General features: G+C 37.3%; 1 protein-coding gene across 6 annotated transcripts in view; it reads left to right on the forward strand.

The window, feature by feature from the left end:
* The window catches only part of PTPRM (protein tyrosine phosphatase receptor type M), a 506702-nt gene that overhangs the window by 162522 nt on the left and 328189 nt on the right, over positions 1-15991 (forward strand). For all 6 annotated transcript variants that reach the window (XM_074821657.1, XM_074821666.1, XM_074821694.1 and 3 more), the window contains exons 4-5: positions 7546-7624; positions 10586-10701. In XM_074821657.1, coding sequence (XP_074677758.1) covers positions 7546-7624; positions 10586-10701 — 195 coding nt within the window. The remainder of the gene's footprint in view (positions 1-7545; positions 7625-10585; positions 10702-15991) is intronic.

A 15991-nucleotide genomic window follows, 5' to 3' on the forward strand; every position in this document is an offset into this window, starting at 1 on the left:
GTGAGTAACCTTCAGGAGAAGACTCGTCATTAGTAGATGGAGGGACAAAGCAACGTAATTGTGTGATTTTCTTTGTTTTAAATCATATATCCATGTAGGCATCTGCATGTTTGTGAATGCCTTATAATTCTGTTCCATTCGTAGGACACATACAAGGTTTCTAGCTGCAAATGAAACCAAAATGTACTACAGAACTCTGAAGACAAGTTACATATGATAACATTTCAGAGGTATAATATTTATACAGTGCAGGATGCTTAAAAACACAGTGGTGCTGGTCTGTTTTGCTGATGATTCATGAAAAACATAGACAAAATAACTCCCACTAATAGTAGCTGACTAGAAATGAGATTGTATAGTGTGGAGTGAATTTTAATCCGACTTCTAAAGATTTATTTGTTTAAACCACATATTATCAACACTTATATACAAAGCATTCAAAAGATTTAATAATTAACAGTATTTTATTATTGTAGCACCAGTCATCCAAGCTTGTTAATACCTTTTATGTTGGGTTTCCATTTAGAATTTGACTCTTTAGAAGTACAGTCTGAGCAACAAAGTAATTAATTTCTTTTAGTATACACTTTTCTTTTTACTAAGTAATTATTTGTGTAGGTTTCACCCCATATGAAAGCTGTACTACACATATAAATCACAATGATAACCTGCATGTAACAACACTAATTGTAGTTTAATTGCTGCTTATTTAAACTTAAATTGTCAAGTATTCTGGTGATTAAGGATATATTTAATTCCATAATTAATGGTCTTCCAAATGCTACTGCTTAACATTGGCCTGTGACTTTAGGGTATGTCTACATTGCAGTCCAGTTACTGATTACAGTATAGTTGCACTAACATAGGTTCAAGCTGCCAAACACCTTCGAAGGGTCAAAGATAATCAGCACAGCTTGTTCTTTTCTGCTGTGCCTCCTGGTCTCTGAGCTATTTGTTTCGAAGTAGCTGGGATATTTCTGCACCAGCTAGTCTTATTTCTGTATTATAAGATCCCTTCAGGAGTGCTCCCCTGAGGAGGCATTGACTTCCTCTTTTTATCGTTGGTCATGGGAGAAATTGTTTGCTTTACTGAGCTATTGTCTACTTGGTGCATCTTAAGCAAGAGCATCAAGGAGTTTATCATGCCATTAGAGACATCCTGCAAACAAAACAAGGCTTCACATAATTACTAAGACCTTCACCTTTTCTCCTTACTTGAATAGAATTAAGATGTACACAGAAAAAGAGGATTAAATGCTATGTAAATTTCTGTGGGTAGTGGTGAGCTTGTTTTTAGATTCTTGGCGAGCAGTCTCAGTAGGTTGAGAGGCTCTAAAATTGATGCTTTGAGATACAAGTAAGTCCTGAAAAGGCTGCTCCTCTAGTGAGGAGAGGGTGGGAAGGTTTACTGGAGTTTGCTTTTATTTTCTTTAATGTTTTGATTTTTGTTTTTCGTCATTTGCATCTTTTAACAGGAGGAAAATCTGTTGCTTTCAGGGCTGTTTTCTTTGTGTGTTTGGGGTCAGGGAGTAATTTTTTTTTTCTTTTTCATTAGGTTAGTTAGTGATTCTCAGAGCAGTTAGTAGTATTTTAAATATATTTTACGTTTTTGAAGTATTGCTGTTTTGGAACTTTACAATATGCAAAATGCCACTACTGGCTTGAGTCTGGTGAGTGGCTTGTGTTCCCTGGTCCTAACCCTGCAAGCAAGCAATTTGGCACAGCACTGTTGCAAGTTACACACCGCCCCCCTAGCAGTTTTTATATTTTGAATTATTTGCTCTGTTCTTTGCTGGGAGTCAGGCATGGCAGCAGTGAGCTGAAACAAATCTTGATTAAATAAAACAACAAACACTGCAGTTTTAAAACTCCGAAATGGAATTGAAAGGATTAAAAATAGCTTCCAGTGGAGTAACGCTACTCTCTATGGTACTGCATCTTCTTTAAACATAAATTCCTATGAAGCTGGAATGAGAAAATGGGATAAGACCCTGGTAGTAATTCCTGATCTTTTTTAGTAAGGACACAAAGGAGTTACATGGTATCACTTCACACTAAGATGAGATTTACCCTTTACCATTCTGACACTTTCCCCTGTAAATTAGGAGTTTAGGGAATAAGAAGCGGTAGATCCAACCTACCTTTTCAAATCTGGACTTAAACTTTCATTTGTTTCATAACCTGCCTTGTACATGCTTTGCTTGGAGTTTGGCTCACACAATGTACTTAAGTCATCATCTAGGACAGAGAATTAAGCTTCTTGTGCAACAAAGGTCAGGCTCACATTCTCGTATGTTGTGTGTGTGTTGCATTCAACAGCACACATACGTTTCCTGAACTTTGCTTTGAACTCAAAAGAAACTTTGAAACGCATATTGCATTTTGAATCACAACCCTGTGTCAGGCATCTTAAATAGCTCTTCTTCATTGAATTGGGTGATTTTGGAATAGTTATTTTGAGAAAGATGCACCACGGCAAACCACATACCTGAATTTAAAAACCCCAGCAGTCTAAAAGTGTCCAAGAGTAAGCAGGCGTGCGCTTCTTGTCATGTACACAAGGCTCTGTTATTTTATTCTGTCCCTTGTTGCTAACCCAAGAAAGCTTCTGGGCATTCAGTAGAGAAATGTAAGACAACAACTGGCTTAAAAACAAGAAGAGAAGAATAAGATTTAATAAGTCTTAATGTCAGGAGGTCAGTTTTCAGTGTTACTCACCCGTAAGATGTTTCTTTGGAGTCTCAGGTTGGCAGCAACCACGAAAATGTTGTTTAATGTGCTTGAGTGCATGTATGAGTGCCAAATAGTAGTTGTGTAGGAGTGAGAGGTGGGGAGGGAAATGGCATAAAGCAAATTCTCAGCCAGGGAGGCCTGACCACATTTTAGGCAGCACAAGTCAATAAGCTGTGACGGGTTTCTGTGGGGCCTGGGCAGGACCAGGTCAGGAACCTCTCTTCATGTGGCTTTGACGAGGCAGCAGTCGCTGTGATTATGCCATGGTGATAAAGCGGGTAGTCCTAGGATGAGTCAAAAGGGGGAGAAGAACTCAACCCACAGGAGTCCAAGACAATGCCAATTTTCTGGAGAGAAACTGCTCTCAACACTTTGTAAAATATAGTCAAAGAAAGGCACTCTGTGCGGTAAAGCATGGCAGGTGGAAAGGAGAGCCCAGCGTGTGCTGTGAGCAGTGTGTGATACATCACTGCCCACTTACTGGGGATACAGGGGAGCAGGATTGCAGCCTGACATTAAGTAGCTTTCTTAATACTCCTTTCTCTTCCTTGTTTTTGCAAAGTGCTATTTTTAAGTCGTGTGAAGTAGAGAGTGTTTATATTAGATACAATCCACCTTTTGACTAAAAGCGTTGTAATTTTGCAACAACAAAGGCAGGAATTTACGGAGTGAGGTTGTGTGGCAACAAAAGCTGTTTATTTCTATTGTTCTTTGGAACAGACAAGTTATCTTGAGTTGCACATTTTCACCAGTAAGCATTTTTGTTGGTGAGCAGACCCCCTTTCTTTGTTCATATGTAGCAAGGGGAAGTGGCAGGAATGAAAAGCTAATTTTGCTCTTCACTGAAGCAGGGAGGATCAGGGACAGTGCAGTGCTAAGCCGCTTCCCTGGTTCCTGTTTGGCAGGCCTGCGAAGGGGAGAATGGTGTAAAACAGCTCTCAGGCCAACGTTTAGCAGAGTTTTTCCTGAGCAAATGAATTCAGTGTTTTAACCGGTTGTTTCCGGACTGATAAGGTGGTGGAATAATAGGCAAAAAATCCAAGGGCTGCCCAGTCTGATGTTGCTGGAGCGTTGTCTCTGTTTTGACTGGGGTCTTTTATATTGACTGCAGGTGTTGCGTCACCTGTGAGGAAAGGCGAAGTTTGGAGGCGGGTGTAAAAATGTTAACTTTCACAAGACAAGCAACTTTTCAGATATGAAATGATGGAAAAAAACTGCAAGTGAAATAAGTTTCTAGGTTTCATTTCTAGTGAAATCACTAGCAAAACTGATCCAGATTTGTGAATAGACTTGACATCCCTAATATAAGCTTTTCAATAAATAAATGAGCTACCAGAAATGTTTCTAGGTCCATTCCTGACGCACCCTCTTATATAGTGTGCAGCAACTTACTAGGACTTTCAGAAATGTGTCATGCGTAGGATCAAACTGTTTTTTTTAGTGTAAAAGGGAAAATGCTTAGTTAAGTAGATATTTTAGTGCATAATTTAAATAAAACAAAATACTGGATTTGGATATAGCAGTTGATAGTATTTCACAGTCTGTGAACAGAACAGCATTTATATTACTGTACTTGGAATAGGTATCATGTTCTTTTATATATGAAGTAAAAGACACATCAGCGATGTCTCTTTGATGGTGGTATGGCGCTACTGGCTGTAGTGTCTCTTTCCATTTACTAAAAATTGCATATTTTATGTCAGAAGGGACCAAAACTTACGATCATTAAAGTTGATATCAGCTTGGCTATTGCTTTTAATGGAAGCATGATTAAACTGACAATATTTCAATTTGTATTACTTTTCTTTGGAACATGCCCTCTTTAATGATAATAATTGTAATTTAATAGTATGTCCAACTGGCAGTTCCTTGATACATTGCCTGGCTTACTTTTGATAATGACAGTTTTAGAATGCTGTCTAGGATATTTTAGATCACGCATTGAGTCTTTCTCTGTTGTCATAAGCAGGTCCAATTCAGTTATTTCGAGGTTGTAGTTTCTGCCTGTGAACTGAAGGAATGGGTTTGTGTTTAAAATCTACAAGCTTTTTTTGTCTGCAAGTATATTACAATAATGAAATACTTAAAACCTCTTGAAGAGTCTGTAGCTAAGCTCCCTGCTTATGAATTAGTGAAACAAAATAATGAAATACCTTCTACTCAGGTATTGCATATGTTTTTGTTACTAGAGCTCAGGTATTTGGTTTTGCTGGAAGTTAGGTTATTCTTTAGAAAAGGCACTTTTATGTATTTTTTTTTTTAAATAGTTAAATCCCCATTATCTGGAAGTAATATTTTCAGCAGAAAACTTGTGACTGGTTTGACTGCCTTCTTCAGAGGTGTGCATGTGCCAGTTCTTCCCAGGGTTTTCTAGAATTTAGCCTTATCTGAAAGTGAAGAACCTGAAAAAACCTCCTCTGCTTTGCAGTGATAGGATCATGGATCAGGTAGACCTTTCAGATGGCTTTGTGCAGATCTTTTCCTTACACTGAGTGCTCCAGAAGAGAGGGAGGTTGTTTTTATTTTTTTTTTTTTTAAAAAAGTTGTATTTCAATAAAAACTAGGAAGTTAACTGGTTTTTTTTTTCTTCTTAACAGAGAAAACTCAAATCCTCTCTAGGGAATACAGGAGAGAAATCAGTAACTGTCCCCAGCCCTCTTTGTTTTTACAGTCAGGACTGTTCCTCCACATTTAGATTCAGTTAACCCAAAGACTTTCTTAGTGGCAGCGTATTTCCCTGGGAAACTTTTCCACCATTTCTGAGACCTGGCTGTCTGCTCCCTGTTCTTCACCACCGTGTTGTAACGTCCCTGCATTAGCTGCAGGTTCCTGGGGCTATGCCATGGTTCTCATGCCCTACAGTCTTTCAGATCTTCTCCATTTTGAATAGGCTTGGTAGCTCTTCAGGAACTGGAGCAGTCTCCTCCTGCTTCCAAGGGCACCAGCATAACCATATTTTTCAGAGAGTGTAACACAAACTGAGAACATAACAGCTGTTTGTCACATTTGTTAATAGAGAAATGCTTGTTCTTTTTCCATAGTTCAGTGAGTGAAAACAGGAGCTGCATTCTGGGTCTTGCAGTGCTTTGCTGTTACTTTGGGCATACCACCTATCTGTATTTCCATTTCAAGGCTGTTAACATAGGGGTAAGAATGATAATGGTTGGAAAAACTTTCAGGTCTTTGAATGCAATTTATACTTTCAGAGCTTCTACTTTTTTCTTCTTTAAGAATTTCTGCTTCCCAAGATAGTTCCTAAGACCGGTTCCACCAGATTTTCTTGTTTGTAGGACAGATGCCTTGAAATTTTGAATGGTCTTGCTCTGAATGCACTGCTGAATGCTGAGAGCCAAATCCATACCCTGTTCACTCTGCTGCTGTGGATCAGCAACATCAACTTTAAGCGCCATCAGAGTGCCATCGGGCATTTAGAAGGCCACAGGCTGGGGCTTGTGACTGAGCAATCCTTTTCTTGCAGAACTTGTTTCTGCAAAATTTCTTTGGTGTCTTTTGGACTTTCCTCATTGCTGTCCTGTGTTTTCTTGTTGCTGCCTGGTCTACATTTTGTGTGGACGGGAGGCAGGACTAGAATTAAAAGTAGTTTTTTTCTTGTCAGCCATGTGGAGTTAAAGGCATATTTACAGCAACTTCACTCCAGTGAGATTGGGAGGGAGAAGTGGACAGAGTTCAGGAAGATAATATCTGGGAGACAAGAACAGGATCAGTGTCCATAGGTAGAGCAATGAGAAATACGGGAGAAGGCAGGGGCAAGAGATGGTGAAGAATTTGCTCACCTCAAGGTTTGTTTTAAAATCAGAATTGGTGGTCTGCCAGTGTTTATTCAGCATCAGGAAACTGTGATATAATATTATGGGGCTGTATGTTATCCTTGTGACACGTTTGCAGTCTGTATCATTCTCTTTCTGCTAAAATAATTGCAATAAAGGATATGGTACATAGTGTCCTTCTGCATCTGTTCCAAGGTCAAGTACAACATATGTGTGAAAAATAGTTTCTAAACTTTGTCTTCCTCAGTGTACTTCCTGAGACTAGTTGCAAGAGACAATTAATTTTCCAAGCAAAAGGGAAGTATTAAAAAAAAAATAAAATCACAACCTGGATTTGAGCATGAACTTCTTGAACATTGGTTTGGAAATATACCTGCTAACGTTACTGGCATATTTGCTTTTATTCCACATAAACATTCTTGGGATGTTCAAAACTAAGGCTGCCAAAGTTTAGAGAGGTTTACTTTTGAGTGTACTTAATTCAAATGACAAGAACGGTCCATTTATTTTGTGACCTATTTATAGCCATTAAACAAACCGTGACAAATGGATCTGCTTTACTTAATTCACTACATTTGGTGGAAGATTAAGAGCATGGAAAATGCATTCATGAAAATAGGTATGTTTGTGTCTGATACCGTGCAAATCTCTGTATACTGCAGAACTGTCATTTTTTAAATAAAACTAGGAGTTTACTCTGCAAGACAAAGAATTGAAAATAAAATATGAATCTTAATACTTAAGATGATTATTAGGTAACTACTTTGGTGGACCAAATATTGGGGAGATTTGGTTATTTCTTATTGTGAGCTATATGTGATTGCACTTGTAAATCTCCATAATTGAAAAAATGTGATTTATGTTCTTGTTAATTTTAATGGTAAGAACAACACATTTTGAGGTTTTTGTTTTCAGGGTGTTCTCAACATGTTAAAAAGAGTTGATGTATTTTTCCGTAAGAGAGTATTTTCATATTCCCTGTGTTACACAAGCTGCTAACTGAAATTCTCTTTTTGCTTCTCAGGTTGTTTTTGAAGTGGTCACTTCAGGTCATCCAGGATATGTGGCTATTGATGAAGTGAAAGTTTTAGGACATCCATGTAGTAAGTACCTATCCACTATTTTAAAGCCAGTCCCCTAAAATGAATGTGCCACTATGCTTCAATAAATGTGGAGTGAAAGATAAGGAAAATGTCAAAAAACAATGTCACTGCTATAAATATAGGCTGAGTATGTACAAAGTGTTGCTAGCATTTGAGCACTGCACCTTATTGGCTTCAAAGGCATCTCTTATATGCACCTTGTGTACAGCGCTTGGCATGAGCCCCAGACTCTAACTGGGCCATCTAATGACTCCTTCAGAACAAAAGTCATCAAGATTTGTTGACCAGTTTTCTGTCTGCATCAAAAATTCAGAGCAGCCACGAGTCAAGACATTAGTGAGAGCAGATGAACAACACAAGAGCTGAATACATATGATTATTTTTTCCAAGGCTTAAAAGGAAGAAAACTCAGCTGGCTGAGGGCTGAGGCTTTGCTAAGCAAGGTTACTTAGGGTACTTCCCGAGATTCATGGCTCAATTTCTGCACCATTTTACTTCCTTATGCTTCAGATATGTTTCCTTATCCCATTATTAAGTAAATACTTAACTATCCTAAGTTCTTCTAAAACTGATGTCAAAGCAAATCTTGTAAATTAAAGCTTTATTATAGTAATACAGTTATAACTGAACAGACTACTTAAGTAAACGATTATTTCTCATATTTGCTGTTTGTTAAATAAGGTGTTTTAAGATCATACATGGAATTGTAGGTTTTAGTCTTACTGACCAAATGAGTGAGTGGGGAAAGAGACACCAACTTCTGTGTAATTGTTCACATTCCTCTTATACTGTATTGTGCTTTATGCATTTTTTGTGGCCTGTAAGAAAGTGATGCGATTTAAAATAAAAAGTGGTTTATTGGTTAGTACCAGAGCACCTCATAAAAATGGTTTTAGTGTTAGTGGCAAGAAGACACAGGCATTTCTTTAAATACAGAGACAGTTATGCAGAATCAGCAGCTGTTATTTCTGAATCACTTAGTTCTAATAAACACAGCAGGCTCTCATGTTGTTAGTGTTTGTGCTTCAGCATTTTAAATTTATATCTTTGGTTCAGGTAGGCTAAGTCTAAAGCAGCATTTTATCAGCTTAATAATTTTTCTTATACAGATTCTGAGAGGTTTGATCTGTGCATTTGTACCAATCAATTCTCAAACCTGCAAGTAGCTCTTGTTAATGTGGAGACTGAGTTACACGCCATAGCATCTAGAGTTCTAACGTGGTGGCTTTAATGAAAAGTTCTTTGATTATGTTATTAAAATGTTAGAAATTAAGACCTCAAACCAGTTACATTGTCTACAAGAAAATTGAAAAAGTGTGAAAATTGGAATAGAACTACTGTGTGTCTAAAGTTTTGCAAGAATCATACTGCTATTCTTTCTGTATATTGCCAGAAAAAACACTTTTGGAATTATTAACTCTTTAAACAAAAATTGAGATGGGAAGAATATTTGCTAGGAGTTGTCTGGGTAGTACAGACAAAGACCAAGCAGAAGGCGAGTTGTAAGCACATAGAACTGAAAAGGATGGATTACAGTGGGTGGGTGGGTGATTGGGGCTTTTCGTGTGTGTGTGTGTGTGTGTGTGTTTGTGTTTGTTTATTTTTAAAACCTAAAGCCCCTTTTCGCTTAGGCTGTACCTGGTAATTCAGAAAGACTAGTTTTCCAGAGTTTAAGACCACCGAGAAAAAAAATGAGTAGGGTAAAAACGGATGTTAAAAAAAAAAAAGTGGCTGAGAAATGGGGAACGTACTGAAGAATTTTACTGGATAGTCAGACATTAATAGTTTCGTAGGCAAACAAGAGGATGACTGTCCTAATTGGAAAGTGATTAAGAAAAAAAAAAAACAGTACCTCTAATACATTTGCTATAAAGACAGTTATCATGAAAAGATTTCCTTCCATAGTCAGATAGTAATTTGGGCTGTTTTATTCCATCTCCTCCTTGTTTTACTGCCTTGCACTGGATATTAAGCAACTTTTTCTTGAATTCTGGTAGCTGATTATTTATAAATGCCTTAAAATTGCAATTTCTCCTGGTGATAAGGTCTTTTAAGAAAATGTCGTCAACACTTTAAATGGTTGGGATGCTCTGCTAGAAAAATGTATGTTTAGTTTGCCAGTTTATTGCTAGTAGTAACATTTCCATGTCTGAAAGAGCCTGGCTTATCTGCTAGTATGGACTGCAGAAAGTCCCCTTGCCTGCAGTATCATTTGAATGGCAAATGCTGCCTTTTCAGGGATAAGTTTCTGCATCAAATTTCTGTGTTTTTCTCTGTCATGTGGTTGACCCTTTCCAGTAAAACAAAAATACACATGCTGTCTTTCTTCCTTCAGTGGACATAGTTCTTGTTTGAGTATCTATTTTATTCATTATGTTATTTGTAGCTGTATTGCTATAATTTTTACGGGGAGTGTTTACTCTTTCTAAATGAAAAATAAGTATTGGTATGGAGAATGCATTGTGTTTTGGTATTTTGTGCAGTGTTGTTGAAAAGAATGTGTTTAAATAATATAGCTGTAGTTGTATGGGGAGTGTTATGTTTGTATTTTAGCTGTTTGTGGTGCATTTCTAAAACCTGTCCTCTATAGACACTGTACCTGGTTAAAAAGAAAAACCTGTTTCCCTGACAACATCACTCAACTTCTTACTGTTTTGTCTAGTTGGTAGTGTAAGTATTGAATAGGTTTTTGTTCAAAACATAATTAGTTTCTAATGTGATCTTTACTAATAGAGTGTTACTGCAAGAGGGACGCTGAGCTAAGATAATTTACATGGCAGGAACAATTGAGTAGCACCCTTCTCTTCTGCTCTTTCCCAGGTACAGAAGTAAACCAACCTAAAATCTAATGTGTATTCAGTGATTTGAACCTTTTAAAGCAGGGCTATATCATTTGCTCAGTGTATTATTCATAGCTAGAATTTCTGCGTTGCATAACTTCAACACTTTATCTTTCAACAGCAAAAACTCCCCATTTCTTGCGTCTTCAGAGCGTGGAAGTCAATGCAGGACAATTTGCTACTTTTCAATGCACTGCCAATGGTGGAACAGACTCGGGTGACAGACTCTGGTTACAGGTAATTTCTTCCGTAATGCACTGAGATCTGAGGGGAGAGGAGTTCATCACTCTGAAAGGAATGTAAAACATGAAAAATGATAGGGCTGTCCTTTTCATCAATTCTAGATTTTATAACGCCTTTGAACTGCTGCATAGTAGGTGTTCTGTTGTAGAAAATGATACTGGAAGATTTTCCTCCCTTGTTTCAATGGGATGCTTTATTAAAAATAAAGGTAATGTTTTTGTTACATCTGGCGATCTTGAGTAAGTGCTAAAATCCCAAGGAACAGCACGTGACTTTCTCATAATGTCTGTGCTGGCTAACTGCAACATTACCCATAAAGATTTTCTTGGCTTGCTTTAATCTCTGTTTAGTATTTTCAGCCAAAATTGCATTCTTACTTTTTCAGTCTGGAGAAGACCAGTATGACAGTACAATCTGACCTTCTGTATTATAGAGCCAAAGAATCTTACATTCATCGACTCCATAATGTTTTACTTTTTCAGTAATGTTGCTGCTAGATAGGTGTCAGATCTTGATTTAAAGGCTGTCTCCAACTCATTTTCTTTCAGTAAAGGCAGTGTCCCCTTACCCATATGTGTAACCTTGTATCAAAAACATGAATCTTGATCTCTTTTAGCAATAGGGGTGCAAGTTTAATTGTTGTCTCGCTGCCATCATTCCAGAGTTGTCTGTTCTCTGCAGCAAACAATACCCTGTATTTGGACTTAGCATTAGGGATATACCAACTTCCAGATCCCTATGCATTCCATAAGGGAAAAACAACATGCTAGAACTGGGACATTGACCACGAGAAGGAAATAAGGATGCCTAAAACAATGCCTAAGGAGATCAGTCAGATGAAACTGCAGTATGTGGAGAAGGAGGAATATGAGAAATTGAAACAATAGTAATAGGTGGGACTTAGAGATGAAATTCTTTATTTTTGTTGTTTAAACAATTTCAGGCTTTTACTATAGTTTTCCTTTCACATTGCACTTGGTGCAAAATTTCGTCAAGCATTTTGGAAATGATTCATTTAAGTGTGACAGCTTAAACAGCTGCATAGTTATAAGAAAAATAGCGCACAAACAAGTAAGTAAAACCACTTGAAAAGCAAAGACTCATATTTATCTGTATATGAATGATGAACTCTAATGTCTATCCAGAAAGAGCCTGATCAAATACAATAGAAGGCAATGGAAATCTCCTTTGTTTTTATTTGGGTTTGCATGGGTATTTTCAACCTCTGTGCTGATATAAGGCTGATATTTCTCCAACACGCCAGCCCTTTAAAGCTAGTATTACAGTGTTGAATTGGTAGAATTAGACTTCTGTCTTTCCTAAGCCACTGAGATTTTTTGAAAGAATGATTTTTCCAGTCATGAAAAGAGTTTAACACGTATGGGAAAATAGTGGGTTGCTATTTCATCAATGATCACCTTTCTAGAACCTTTAAACTTTTGCATAATGCTCTTTTGTATAATTGAAGGTAGAATTCAGTATAGGGAAAATCTGTTTCCATTCAGTTTTTCCACAGGTTTCAGGACAGTATAATTTCAGCTTTCATTTTTTTGCACGGAATTTAGGACACACAAATACGTTTCAAGGCTGAAATGTAATTTCTTTATTTTAGAAATTAAATATCCTTCTTGATTTTATGTCATATAAAAATCATTCTTTTTAACAGCAGTAGCGATTCCAGAATATCTTTGCTGAGCTTAGTTAAGTGATTCCTTGTTTATACACGATTGAGGTTTTTTTTTTTTTCTCTCTATTGAAGGATATGACAGTAGTGACAGATTGACTTTTTGAGGAATTTTATCTTCCAGCAGGGCTACTGTTTATTTATCCTGCCCATGCAACTACAGGTCCCTCTGGTAATCAGTCCAAGGTTGTGCAAGTGTGCCTTTGTGTAAGAACATTTTAAAAGTTGACAGGATCTCCTGGATAACTTGGATTTATTTTTGTACTTGTTTGCCAGTTTCCACAGATGTCTGCTGCAACTTACAGTAAGACTGATCAGACAGCTCCATGTGTGGGATGCTGCAAATCAAGGCTATGAGATACGGTTCCCAAAGGGATTAGCTGTATTTTAGTGTGCTAGGTCACTAGCGGGTAACAGATCCCCAGAACTTGCAGTTCGCCATCAATCAACTGAGACCATCTGGTTTCATGGTGTGATATTGAGGAATTTTGTATACGCCTGCTTATAACATCTCATGACACTGCCACAGGACCATGAGTACAATGTAGCTATCTGTAATAGCCGTCAGAAAACATGGTATAGTCTGTGTCGTAGGACTAGTTAAATGGCCATTAAAGATCCTTTCGTTCCCAGTAACAGTAGAAACAATATTCAACAACAAAACATCTTAATAAAAAACATTATTAGGTACACTAGAGCCAGAGAGCACCATTCTCTGCAGACATTTGTGCTAGCACTCAGGTAATAGGAATTCAGGTTTTAGAGGTACTACAAACGAATTGCGCAATCTCTCCAGTATGCCTAGTTTGTCCACCAGTAATATTAAGCCCTTTCTACCATCCTTTTCATGGTTTGTTTCCTTACATTTACAAAACCTTAAGGGCAAACCATAGTAAGTGATATGATATATCAGGAGGCCTGATCTGTTTGGATTTGACAATTCCAAAATGTTGTGAGATAATTTACTTCCAAATGATTTCCAGTACCTGTCATTTTTTTTCAGATTCACATTGTTAATCTGAAGTACAGTAAATTGCCAGGGTGAAATCAAACCCACTGAATTCAGTGACATTTCTGACTGTTTCCAGTAGTGACAGGATTTTACTCCTGTACTTCTATCTCTTTTATGTAGTACCTCTCAGCCTGTATGCAGCAGAAGACTTCAAGTTGAATAGTACACATTTTTCTGGTGAACAAATACTTTACTCTTTACAGTCTGTTAGACTGTGAGGATTATGTGTTCGTTAAAACAAATGAATGACTGTAACTTGGCTGGTTGTTTTAGTCTCCTTGTCTTTGCAGAGTAGTTGTTGGCAACAGCATGGATGTTCTTAGTTTAATAATGCCCAGGCCTTGAAGCAGTCCTAAGGGAAATCCATAGATCATATTTTATTTCCCTCTCTTTTTTTATCTTTTCAAGCCTATTCTACTCTTACTACCTATGGAATGTGGAGCCTATTAATTTACAGAGTATTATGAAAGTTTTTGCAGTTGAAAGGGTGATGGGGGAACCACAATTCATAGCTAAGATGCCCAAATTAGACCACTGAGCCATGAAATTTGTTTCATGATTCTGTGATCAGTATTTACTCCTTCAGGAAATGGAAGACAGAAAGCTATTTACCTATTCCATAGTGGAGTGGTTTGCAAGAAAAACATTTTTCCTGCTATGCAGCCATGCACTCTAGTGCATGAGCTGTGATTGCAAGCTTGTCAGATAATTTGACAACAAATTGTGGGTGTTTTCAGTGACATCATTTCAAGTTAAAGTCAAACGAAAGGACTCAGGAACACAACACACAAGTTTGTTTTTGTTGTTGTAACTAGTGTCCAATTAATAAGGTCACTGGCTAGGTTGTATGTTTATGAATTCACGTCCCCATTAGCTTATGTTCTAAACATAAACATACCTTAAAAATAAATCTGATGACACTAATGAATGAACGTTTATAATTAACAGATGTATCCCATCTGCTTACATTTTCTTTATCACATCTGCGGACAACAGAGGTTATTGTCAATATGGGATGACTCTTTCTATTCCATTGAATGATTGAGCAGAAAGGCCATTCCTGTGCTCTTTTGTGTGCTCCTACAGTAAGGGCTGTGGCAACTGCTGTAATATTTTTTTAAACAAATTCCTCTTTGAAACTACAAGTTCCAGAAGTTGACACCAAAAATAAGATAAAGTGCTGGGCACTAAAGGAACTGGTAATCCCAAGGAGTGGAAATACACTTTAGAAAAAAAAAATTAAAAATTGTAGGTGGGAGCCAAAGTTAGAATTTGGAAAGAAATTAACATGTGGAACACAGAACAATTAATAGTCAAGTGAAAGCAGTGGAGACAATGTCTTCTGGAAAGCTTGTGCTAGTCTTAGTATTTAGTAAATTGGCACAAGAAACACCGATCTGTATTATAGGAGGAAGAGGGTAGAATTCTTTTTCGGAAGTAACCTTCTTTTGGTGCAACCTAGAATATTGAAAAAGCAAACATTTTGCTTTCCACCAACCTCTTTGAGCCAGGAATCTAAACTGTAGCTTGCAAATGAGAATGAATTTTAGAAAAATAATGATTTACTTAAAACCAGGTAAATTTCTTCCACTGCAAGTCCAAGATATACACATACATAAATTGTCTTCTCTGCAAGTGTGTGAAGTTTGAACTGTCATATATTGAATATTTACATATTCAATAGTAAGTAAAATTAATTTATTATCAAGTGAAAACTGCTTAAATATTAAAATATTAATATTAAATATTAAATATTAAAATAAATGTTTCCAAGGCAGTACTTGGGAAAAGTTGTACCTCTTCAGCCTTAAAAGTTTGAACCTCTTGAGCCTACCTTTTTAAGCTACATACTAACATCTTTTTTTCTCTTCAGAATCCCTATCTCGTTCAGTACAGAGGATGTATTCAGTTGAAGAATAGCTCCTTAATATGTGGGTTCCTTCACACAAGGAAGGATGTAGGGTGTCACTTTGCTTACTAAACACTATACAAATCAATTCTGAAAACAGGTTATTCATTTTCTAATGGAATCTTTTCAACTAATCTTAATGCTTCACAATATTAAGTTGTTTCTGTGGGATGGATTGATATGATCTTCATTTTGTAGTTGAGGAACACAGGTACTGAGAAACAAAAGCAAAATATATCCCTTCCTTTTGGAAACAGTCTCTGAGACATCTGGACCTGATTCTCTGCATGTAAGGCACTGAGCACTGAGCTCAGTGTCCACTGATGGTAGTTGCAATAGTGAGTGGCCAGTACTTTGGGGAATTGACCTCAAAGACAAAAATTAGGTATCTAGAATATCAGTATGCAGTTAGAAGAGTCCTGGGAAAAGTTTAAGTGACATGCCATAAAGTCTCGGTGACAAAGGCGTGTCTGTTAAGTCATGGACTCATAAAGATTCTGCAACTGGCTTGTTTGTTCCTTAACTTCTCAGGCCTGCCTCCATCCATCTTCCCACCCCCGTCTGCTGCTGCTTCTAATTTGCAGCTGGTTCTTTCAGTTCCCTCTGTGCTACTTGTTCTTAGAATGATCTAGAGTGTGACTTCAGGGAAGTTACTGTTCCAGTGATACCCAGGTATCAT

The sequence above is a fragment of the Strix aluco genome, chromosome 1, assembly GCF_031877795.1.
Source record: "Strix aluco isolate bStrAlu1 chromosome 1, bStrAlu1.hap1, whole genome shotgun sequence".
Taxonomy (NCBI): Eukaryota; Metazoa; Chordata; class Aves; order Strigiformes; family Strigidae; genus Strix; species Strix aluco.